At 38.9% G+C, this 12,007-nt stretch overlaps 1 protein-coding gene across 1 annotated transcript in view; it reads right to left on the bottom strand.

The window, feature by feature from the left end:
• The window catches only part of LOC145500526 (uncharacterized), a 40,783-nt gene that overhangs the window by 19,866 nt on the left and 8,910 nt on the right, over window positions 1–12,007 (bottom strand). Inside the window, exons 4-6 of the mRNA XM_081480055.1 lie at window positions 6,845–7,078; window positions 5,845–5,971; window positions 4,451–4,522 (exon numbers count right to left, since the gene is read on the bottom strand). Coding sequence (XP_081336181.1) covers window positions 4,451–4,522; window positions 5,845–5,971; window positions 6,845–7,078 — 433 coding nt within the window. The remainder of the gene's footprint in view (window positions 1–4,450; window positions 4,523–5,844; window positions 5,972–6,844; window positions 7,079–12,007) is intronic.

Raw genomic sequence — 12,007 nt, forward strand, 5'->3', positions numbered from 1 at the left:
TAAGATTGAAGAGGTTGTTGAGGTTAAGGGTTGCTTTAAATGCAAAAGAACAAGATGTGATCTCTGTCGCAACTACTTTGTTGAATTCTTTCCAAAGTTTTCAAACAGGCAAGAGCTATAAGATACTCGAAGCATCTTAACTTATATATATATATATATATATATATATATATATATATATATATATATATATATATATATATATATTATATGGAGAAGAGTGTTTTACTGGGAACTAGTAGATTCCATACGCCACTTCATCCGGGACCCGAGTGGCGTATTTTCCGTATGTCACCTTTGTGAGTGTCGTATCGTTCAATGACTTCACGATTCCCGCCTTTTACTTTTGTTAAATTGGTTTCAATATTTAGTCTCCATATAATAAAAGAACATTACACGTTGGCTCGAAGATGTGAATTTTATGTTCTCGTGGCTCTATATATTGTGACGAACAAGACAGCTTTCGTTGAATGGGATAATATTATGGGATCCCATTCAACAAAAGCTGTCTTGTTGGTCACAAAATGTTATTTATTTAGCCACTTGTGCCAAATGCAACCTGCAATATGTAGGCTCCACCTCGACTGAATTTAAAGTAAAATTCCGTAAAATAGCTTTTTAGTTTATATATAGATTTTCAGAGTTGGATTATTCGGTAGAAGACATTTATTGCTACTCAAAGTTTCATGCTCCTTGCGAAGCAATCATCAGGCAACTGCCAAAAATAACGGATACGTAAGAAGATATACAAAATTTGAAAATACAGAACAATGCCCAGTGGCGTGACATGCAGAGATATGATTGGTTAAGCTAAGCGAGTACGGTCTTTAACAGGAATTTCTTAGAATGTCTGCAATTAGATATCAGTTCGTTTCTGTTGTTCAGTGTTGCCATTTCGAGTTTACAGATAATAAAATATTTTTCCCATAAACATAAATTACATCTCTTGCTTACATTGGAATATGATCGGGCCTGTTTTACCTTCCGCCATTTGATGTTGTACAAAATACTCTTATCCTTTAGGCTCCAAATATATTTACTTAATTCCGTAGCATGCTTATACCGCTCGTTTTTAAATGAGCATACATGGTTTCTGTATCTCAACTTAAAGATGTATCGCAAAGACCAATGTATGTCTCTCTTGAAGTTGATGTCGTGACTTCGGCTTGGTAAATCAGGTTTTGGTCGTTGCATTTTCCGTCCATGGGGCACATGCTTGAGTTTCGGCAGTTACAATTGCTATCATTGGTGGGATCAGATTTATTAATTTGAGCTTTGTTGTGGTTGGATATAATGGTTTTGATATTACTCATGCAGCTATAGCTCAATTTAATCGTGTTTCGGTTGAAAATCTTGTGAAGTGGGTTTGATTTAGGGAAGTGTTGATCAATGAGAGAAAGGAAGCACTTTCCTACATTCGTTTTGACATTCTTGCTGAAAGGTGGATTGTACCAAAGAATGTTTCTTGGGCGGTTCCTCCGTGACTGCAGTGTCTCGTTGTGTCACTCTTTGTAAGACAGGTTATAATTGTAACCGCTTTTATTGAGGGCTTCTTGGTACACAGTTTTTGTGTTGTCAAAGCATTTTCGGTCCGAAGATATTTCTGAAAGCTGTTTGTTGATGGAATCCGGGATGTTTTTCAGATAGATGGTGGATGATTGGATTTCTTGTGCACGTACAATGGGACGTTACCTTCCTTAGTGTATGGATAGTGTTTGCTGCTCTGCAGGTCAAGCGTGACGTATAGGAAATTTACGATGGTTTTGTTTGCTTCTATCGTTATCTTTAAGTCATTTTCACGGAAAATCTTGCACAGTTCTTTTTTGATCTTTTCAATTTCTTGTGGCGTTTTGTTAAAGGCCGCTAGACCATCGTCGCGATAGAGACCGATGTTTTGGAATTGGTGTAGTTAGCAAGCACATCCTTGATGAAGTTAATTCCGCCATCATCAGCAGCACACAAATCAACCAGTGGAAGAACACGGCCAGCGTCTTACAATGGTTTAACAGCCTTGAGAATAAAGAGAAACTCTCGTTCATATGTTTCGACGTATGTGAATTTTATCCTTCAATCAATGAAAAACTGCTATCAAAGGCCCTTGACTTCGCCAGCAAGTACCGACATATCAGCAGAGATGAGCGCGACGTCATCTTACACGCAGAACGCTCGCTGTTGTTCAGCAACGATTCCTCGTGGGAGAAAAAATCTTCAAATGATCTTTTCGATGTCACCATGGGTTCTTTTGATGGTGCTGAAACGTGCGAACTGGTCGGCTGCTACCTATTATCCCTTCTCACCGAAAAGTATGGCCAAAACATCGGTCTCTATCGCGACGATGGTCTAGCGGCCTTTAACAAAACGCCACAAGAAATTGAAAAGATCAAAAAAGAACTGTGCAAGATTTTCCGTGAAAATGACTTAAAGATAACGATAGAAGCAAACAAAACCATCGTAAATTTCCTATACGTCACGCTTGACCTGCAGAGCAGCAAACACTATCCATACACTAAGGAAGGTAACGTCCCATTGTACGTGCACAAGAAATCCAATCATCCACCATCTATCTGAAAAACATCCCGGATTCCATCAACAAACAGCTTTCAGAAATATCTTCGGACCGAAAATGCTTTGACAACACAAAAACTGTGTACCAAGAAGCCCTCAATAAAAGCGGTTACAATTATAACCTGTCTTACAAAGAGTGACACAACGAGACACTGCAGTCACGGAGGAACCGCCCAAGAAACATTCTTTGGTACAATCCACCTTTCAGCAAGAATGTCAAAACGAATGTAGGAAAGTGCTTCCTTTCTCTCATTGATCAACACTTCCCTAAATCAAACCCACTTCACAAGATTTTCAACCGAAACACGATTAAATTGAGCTATAGCTGCATGAGTAATATCAAAACCATTATATCCAACCACAACAAAGCTCAAATTAATAAATCTGATCCCACCAATGATAGCAATTGTAACTGCCGAAACTCAAGCATGTGCCCCATGGACGGAAAATGCAACGACCAAAACCTGATTTACCAAGCCGAAGTCACGACATCAACTTCAAGAGAGACATACATTGGTCTTTGCGATACATCTTTAAGTTGAGATACAGAAACCATGTATGCTCATTTAAAAACGAGCGGTATAAGCATGCTACGGAATTAAGTAAATATATTTGGAGCCTAAAGGATAAGAGTATTTTGTACAACATCAAATGGCGGAAGGTAAAACAGGCCCGATCATATTCCAATGTAAGCAAGAGATGTAATTTATGTTTATGGGAAAAATATTTTATTATCTGTAAACTCGAAATGGCAACACTGAACAACAGAAACGAACTGATATCTAATTGCAGACATTCTAAGAAATTCCTGTTAAAGACCGTACTCGCTTAGCTTAACCAATCATATCTCTGCATGTCACGCCACTGGGCATTGTTCTGTATTTTCAAATTTTGTATATCTTCTTACGTATCCGTTATTTTTGGCAGTTGCCTGATGATTGCTTCGCAAGGAGCATGAAACTCTGAGTAGCAATAAATGTCTTCGACCAAATAATCCAACTCTGAAAATCTACACATCGCTCTAGTTTACCTATTGAGCACTTTAGTAGCTGATGAAATCTTCAATTCATTATTACATTATATATATATATGAAAATTTGAAAATTCCTTACATCTTGAACAATTATTAGTCACTAGAGAAGCCTATTGGACCGCGCAATTATTTACCCTTAATCCTCATGGTCTTAACAAACGGCGGGAATTTAGATCAAAACACCGCATTAATTACTACAATTGAGTAGTTGTGATCTGCCACTTCTCCAATATGACGCATTTTAATTTTATTCTATTATCAGTTTTGTTATGTGTTTATTTTTAAGTTCAGGAGCTCTTTTCAAGGATTCTGTTATGTTTGTTGTCGGCTTTTCATTCAGGGGCTTTGGAAGGGAAATTATTATTGTAGTTTAATGGCCCTTTCCTGGGATCCTGTTGTGATTTTTACATAATTGCATTCATTCAGAGGCCTTCACTGGGGAGCTTGTTACTTCAGAGTAAACACTACTAATTAAGTTAGATTTTTTCTCTCTAGTTTTTGTCACTTATTTGTATTCACCTTATTTGTATTCACATGTCACCCATAGTTCTGTATTTTGTCTTTGATTGTCTAATCCTTTTCACTTTGTAATTTAGACCTTTGTTTTATTACGTAACCTCAATCTTAATATTTCGGTGTTTCTGTAAATCGCAACCATTGTAAATAGCTTTTAAGTTTTTAATTTTTTTTTCCTCTGCTCTGATTATTTTTAAGAGTTAATTAACCTTTAGGTACAAAAAAATCCAGCCTTGCGTTTCTTGGATAATGGGCAAAAAATTAAAGAATAAAAAATAATAATGTCACGAGATACCAAAAGTCACATGCGAGCAGGCTCCTTTCTTTGCTACTTACAGGGATTTAAGCCCAGCCATTTGACGGAAGACTTCTTTAGGCAAATATGCAATCTTATTCCCGCTTATGTTGCTAATTCAGAAAGAAAACAAAAATAAAAAAAACGATATTAGAAGTTTAAAGTGCTTAATGACCATCATTGACGCTCCAGATAGCTTATGGGTTAAAATTGCGTTCTTATGTAAGTTTCTCAGAAGTTGTCCATAGCCAATTGAAGTGATCACCAACAAAAGTTTTAAGAGTTGATCATTTTAAAAGCTTCAATTGTGTCTTTTATCTCGTCTTCGCAAATCCCTTACATCCGCACTCTTGCTGCCAAACTTGGCCAAATGTTATCAAAAACGCAATTAATGTTACTTTCGTAACTCGTTTTCTTCTTTGTTTTGTTTAAATAACCATTACTTATTAACGATTATGTACATTTTTTACGTTTTTGCTTTTCATGCTGTGATTGCTGTGATCAATGCAAGTTTCGTAATATAACCTTTGGCATCATGTAATTAGAGACACCACATTTTTATCAGTTTAGTTACGCCATCTACGTTTTTGCTGTTATTTTATGCTATCGCTGCCATCGCTATCGTGCTAAGCTATCGTTTCTACAATTGCTACCCTCGCAGGAGCAAGATCAAAGTAAGTCTTTGCTACATATATTTTAGTTGTAATCGTGTCGTTATAGTTTAAGATTTATGTTCCAGCGGTATCCTTGATTTACGTTTTGTATCGTAGCTAGTATTAGCTTACATAAGCCTTTTGTATCGTTTTGCTTTTAGTTCGAACCACACAATCACAATCACAATCACAACGACTTCATATCACAAGATCATCTCTATTCTGTTATCCTGATTTCTATATTGTTGATTCATCGCTCTTTCCAATAAACGCTAACGATTGATTTTACTGTGACCTGGTTTCTTCGAATTACAATGTGCGTTCGAGTGGTTCAAGCTCCTGTTAAGCCCTAATCTACACGTGGCTTCGCTCCTGGAAAGTCACAATTGCTACTACATAACATTTTGTAAAACAAAAAAGAACGGCTGTTTGCAAAAAGGGATTAAAAAAGATATTTTAGATGCCATATTTTGGCATTCAACTGAGCAATGGTGTTAATTTCACGCGCAATTTTATTCAAAAGGGTACAAATTTCACCTCGTCATATAATAAGCAAGTCCTTCCTTTTTTCAGAAGTCGTTTGCATCCTCGTTTGAACAAAATTTTATCGAAACATTTCACTTCAACATGTGTTTTATCAGTCTCTTGTTGCTCCAGTCTCAGTGAGAAATCTATCACTCCTATATGTCCTCAAAACGTTTAGAGGGAAAAATAAAAATTAATTACCCTTTCGACAAAAATAAGTCGAGAAGGTCGATACCTCAACAAGGGTGTACACTTACAGGTTTGTAGCCGTCGCTGGAAGACACTTGAAGATGTCAACTGATGAGTTTGAATCTTTGCATCGAAATGTATTTTCAGCTTGACGGTTCCTTATTTTACCACGGCTAAAGCACAGATTTGGGCACTCTGCATGTAAATAAAGTAATGAAGCTCTTTTAGGCCCGGTTTAAACTTCGAACATAACATGCGCCGAAACTTCTACCCTTTTGAGTCGACTGAAATAATTAGGTTGGACAGTAGATTTACACGTGAAACTTAATGGCATGAAACTTGCTAATTCCACACAAGGAAATCCTTTGGGGTCAGCGGTTCTTCTTTGAGGACTTGGTGGTTTCAACGTAGCGGCAAAGAAGCACTCTGCAAATTGAAAATTTTGAGTTTGGTATGCTCGCTAACACCATCCGTGACAATAGGAGAGGGTGCTTAAACACGAAAATGGCGTTACATCACCTTGTTGTATGTGTAAGAGAAGTCTTAAATGTTCCTTTCTTTCGTTTATTACAGATGTTATTCCCAAGAGATAACATTACGACTGCTTCTCGCTCCTGTACTGATTCTATTTTAGACGTATGTCTATGGTTTTTGGTGCATGACCAAGCAGATCTCTCTTTTCCCGCCATCTTTTTTTTCACACCAGGATTTCTGCGCATTACACATAGACGTATAGTGTTGTGGGCTTCATATAATTTATATAATGTATCTGTAATGTTTGCAGTAGACTCGGCGTATGTGAAGTTCGATGTCTGAGTGGAAGTCGAATTTTTGCCATTCTATTAATTCGACCGGCGCAATTGAAAAGAAGAGCAAGGCCAACCCAAATACAAATGTGCCGATTGTAACTGACTCAGGCGTAACATAAACATTAGGTTTGGCAATGTAATGTTCAAGGTGTTAACCACGCCTGAATCTTTTTTTCTTTTTTTTTTTTTTTCTATTCTACGAAGATGATCATAGCCTCTCATAACCAGAGTATTTCAATGTAGTGTAGATATGTCTTACCCACAATAGTAACCGAGAAGTTTCTCTCGTCGGCACCAGCTTCATTACTAGCCACACATGAGTAGTTTCCAGTTTCATTTAAGTGAGTCATTACCAAACCAGTTCCTTTAGCCAAGGAGGTGGAGTTCTTAACGATGGATATGTTGATAGGTGGAAATCCTTCGGCAGAACACCAAACTAAGTGACCTGGTGCTGCCCGCACATCTGGGTCTGTGATCAATATTTCCGGTTTATCTGCATATGCAAGGTAACGTTTACGTAAAAAAGAGAACCAGTTTAATTTAATAAGACCACGTAAGACATCTGCGATGTGCAAAATGAGGGTAAAGTCTGCATACGAGCCAAGTGGCCCATCAGGCCGGAGCTTATCCCGGTTTTTGTAGCATGAAGCGACTAGGAGTATTTCGACTTTCCCCTGGATGGGATTTAATGCACCAGCATTAAATTCGCCAGTACCCGTTTATACACCTGGGCGGAGAGAGGCACCGTGAGAATTAAGTGTCTTTCCCAAGAACACAACGCAATGTCCTCGGCCCGGACCACTCTATCCGGAGACGAGCGCACTAATCATGAGGCCACCACGCCTGTGGATGATGTGAAAACACCTTCTCAAACTCATCAATAATTCATCAAGTTTAAACAAAGGAAATCATAACGGTAGCGGTGTTTCGATTACTGATCTTAATAATCATATAATTTTTATGATATTTCTCCGTTTGCAACTTACTTTATAGCTTTGATTGAGAAGATATAGCAAACACCGGAGACCAACTTTTTCGCCATTTCAAATCACTTTCAAGCTCTTTAAAAATGCTCCGTAGCACTTTGTATTTTCGACTCTCTTGTCAAACTCATTAATAATTCATCAAGTTTAAACAAAGAAAATCATGACCATTAGGGTGTTTGGATATCTGTTCTTTTATAATTACCATGCATAGATTTTTATGATTTTATTTCTCCGTTTTCTCCTCAACTTTAGTTTCGATTGAGAAAATGTATCAAAAACTCTATTTGACCTCATTTCCAAACACCTCGAATTTCGTTAAAAATACTCCGCGACTCGTCGTATTTTCAACTCTCTTCTCGGTGTTTGTAAATGAGGTCAAATGCGGTCTTTCGTCCAATATTTGCCTCTCGATGTTTTTCACCTCAGCCCAAACGGAAATGAGCATTATTAGCTGATTGGATGGTGTCCAAAATTTATGAGGTCGGAGTTGTTAGGCACACTGATAACGTCAGCAATGTATCAGACTTGTTTGATTTTCCCACGTGATTTGGATCCAAAATCCAAAAGAGTCATAACAATGCGATTACTAGAACCTATCACCTTAGAACGAAGTTGACAAACCCGCATACGTTATTCGAGCTAGAGCAGAGGATGCGAAACTTTTTTTGTTTGAAAACGGCCTGGCCAAAGATCCGGGTGAAGATTTTTAAAATTGTTCAACACAAATTTTAATACCAAACAAAGTTGACGAAAACTAATGATTGTTTAGTTGGTTAGTTTCAGTCCTAAATTTTCGCCAGCAAGAATCGTCAATGCCAGGACGCTGGGACAGGTTTTTGCGATGAACCGCTTCGCGTGTTGTCAGGCCACAAGTCGCTGCGAGAAGGGGAGGACATTTTAATTTCTCGTCATACAGACGTTTTAACATTTCATTTCCATTCGGACAACTTCTGACGTTAAAAAAGATTTAAAAATTTAATAAAAACGTTTCGGTCAGAGACCTTCTTCAGTTATTACAACTTTTGAATAAAAACGAGCTTTAAATAATATTAAGGTGCTAGTGATTACGTAAATACAAGTGACAACTAATGAATGTACAAAATCACGTGAAAGAGCAGAGAGTGGTGCTAATTACAGTCAAGGGCGTCGAACCGTGGCCACCAGACTAAGTCTGTGACATCTTCCTGACAGTTTTTTGATTAGTTTGATGGCTTCCGGTTTTAGCGGGCCAATCAGATTTTCAGAGCAAGGAATTTTCGGCGGCAAATTTAGATTGTAAGCGACCGTGAACTTTAAGCACAAAGTGAACTTTAACCACAGACAGACATCATGGCTGCCGATCAAAACATGAGTAAGTTCCAGCTTGAAGTTGTCTCAAGCGTTGTGACTGTTTATTTCAGCTACTTGTTTTCTCTTGTATTCAACAGCGAATGTCCAGCTTCGCCTGAACCAAAACGGCGGTTTTTGCGATAACGGGCGGGCTTTATCACTTTGTCACCGGGGGCGGGTATTGGATCTTTACCATGACGGCAACAGCGAGCGAGGAATCGCTAGAGAAGTTCGCGTGAGCCGCTCGTATGTGAATAATATTGTCAAGCGGTACAATGAAGCTAATACGTCGCTTAGAGAAAGTGGCCCCGAGAAAGTTGATCTTTACGCTTCTGAATATATAGAAGCTCAGCGACTTATAAAGCCTAGCATTTATGCCAGTGAGATCAGGCAAAGACTGCTTCTTGATGGAATCCTTCATCCAACTGATCTCCCAAGCAGTTCACAAATAAACAAACTGTCACGAAATGAGCACGCCATGACGAGAAAAAAAATATCAGTTATTCCGCCTGAATCTACCACGACTGAAGTAACCGACAGAACAGATGATTATCTGAATGAAATTTCGACCTTTCACTCAACTCAACTGCACTTTTTCGATGAAACTGTGGTGATCAAAACTTCGGGAAATAGAATTTATGGCAGTGCGCATGTAGGCGTACCCGCATTCGAAGTGCAACGCTACGCGTCAAATGCGAATTACACAGTTAACTTAGTGCACTCGATAACCGGGCTTGACTTTTTTAATATTTTAGACGGGCCGTCGAATGGCATGGAGCTTCTGAATTTTTTTGATGAAGCTTTGCAGTTAGAGCGGGAAGATGGAAGCGCTGTTCTTGAACGTGGGGATTGTGTTATGGATAATTGTGGTTTTCACCATGCTCGATCTGTGGAACCCGTTTTGCGGGACATGTTTGGGGATTGCGGGGTTGCACTTATTTATCAGCCTCCGTATTCCCCAGATTTCAACACATGTGAACTGTGTTTCCACCAAATCAAGGGCTTTTTGCAACGACACCAACTGCTAGCTGGGCATGAAACGAAAATTGCTATTGCTGATGGTATACTTGAAATTACCCCACGACAATCCTGATCATTTTTTCAACATGTTGGATGTGTTTTGTAATAGCACACTTGATAGCCATGTCGGCACGTAATAGACAAGCAATTTGTTATATTCGACCTCCTGTTTCGTGAGATGTTAGTCCAGAATTAGAGAGCAAGCCATGTTTTCAGTGTATCATGTGCGTATTTCGGACCCAGTCACACGTTAATTTATTCGCATAAACATGAAACAAACATCGGTCTTCAGCGTTCGTGATTGGCTCATTGCAATCAGCACTTCAAAAGACAAGGTTGAGGATGTACACAGAACGTGGCTGTAAAGAACTCGAGCTGGGCTCCCGGTTTATAGGTTTGTTTCTTCCTCCCGTGTGCGTTCGCCTCTAAGTATAAATTCAAATTTTACTTTGAATGTAATCAGAATGCTTCCGCACGCCGGACTGTATGACATTGTTTTGGTTTCCTTATGAAGTGTGCGAAATCAGAACCAGAATACAAAAACCTTAATTCATTTCGTTGAATAATTATACCATGATCAGTTTTACCTCTGAACAACTAGTGTACAATACATTTATAACTTTTCAGACCAAGAAACAGAACATCAAAAACACCCGTGTTTACTCTTTCCAAATGCAATTACGTGCGACCGCACAGCGCCTGGATAAAGTAAACGAACAGAACGTTGTAAATAATAATGGGATAATCTACTTACAGTAAGATACAAACCAAGATTATTTTGATTAAATGCTGTAAAAACACGCTTACAGGTAAAACACAACACTAAAAGTATCAATAGAACATCGAGATTCATCAACTCACAGTTACAGTCATTACTGTGCAGTAGAGCGCATCGAGTTACTATGAAATAACTCAACAAAAGCAGTCTAATAAAGCCGAAAATATCGCAACAAATAATCCGTAATGTAACCGCTGTCTTGAAGAATTCGCACAAGTATTTACGCTCTAGCTTATATCTTTGTGAGGCATCAGTGCTTTCAGCTGAGAATTTTGGAACTGTTCCAAAATTTTTGGCATTCGCCAATCCTCCTCCACACCCCATTTGCGAACTCTATTGTTCAGTGCCCTTTGAAGAGCAAGTAAATCACGATCCAACTGAAGACGTTTCCTACTTGCATATTTGATGAGATTTTGGGCTCGTAATCTCAGTCGCATTATGGCGAAAAATGATAATTTGGCCCGTTCGCGCGCAGTTCTGAGACCTTTGATATTAGCTTCCTCGTCTGCACTTTGTTGTTCGAGATTCTTTATCGTACGCTGTAGCTCTTGTATATTTGCTCTGTGTTCTGGATGTTTCTCTCGTACTTTACAAGGCTCATTCTTGCAGGTGGTTTTTGTGTGCCCAGCGACGTGGCAAACTGTACACATTCGTGCTCGAATACTGGACAGCGACAAAAACTGTTTATCTTGTTGTTTCAGATTGTTCAATTCTTCTCTTGCAGTTGATAGCTGCACTTGCAAGACAGTGACATTTTCTTTTAGTTCCTCTTCCTTCAGATCCAATGGACTCTTTTCCCTGGCTACTGTAGAACACGGAATTGTAGTTTGTGCCGTTGAAGTGGCAACTGGCGCCAAAGCTAAGTATAGGTAAGTTGTTTTGGCTCTAACTCGCCGCCACTGAAAGCAGCAGAAGTTGACAATCCGCCACAGTCAAGCCTTCTCATTTTTTGTGGAACTGGGAAATTCACCTCGTGGACCTTGATGTAGATTTTTTTTGTAGTCTCGATCGCCTACTTGCTTTGCCATTCGCAACATTTCAGAAAAAGCAAGAGGATCGTCTGGACTGATGTTTACAAAGTCTCCATCTTCGTCTTTATAGCGAAGTCCGATAGAATCTTGACCAAGGTGAGCAAGAGGCGAACAATTCCTCTGTATGGTCTGAAGCAGGGTTTCGTATGTAACATTTCTCAGTAGAAATGTCACAAATCTTTCCCCGCCGTAATCTACTTTTACCTGCAACGCCAAACTTTTGCAACTGAACTGAACGAAGAAGCGCGCCGGCTTTGATATCTCAACTTCGTTTTTTA

The sequence above is a fragment of the Orbicella franksi genome, chromosome 10 (genome assembly GCF_964199315.1).
Source record: "Orbicella franksi chromosome 10, jaOrbFran1.1, whole genome shotgun sequence".
NCBI lineage: Eukaryota > Metazoa > Cnidaria > Anthozoa > Scleractinia > Merulinidae > Orbicella > Orbicella franksi.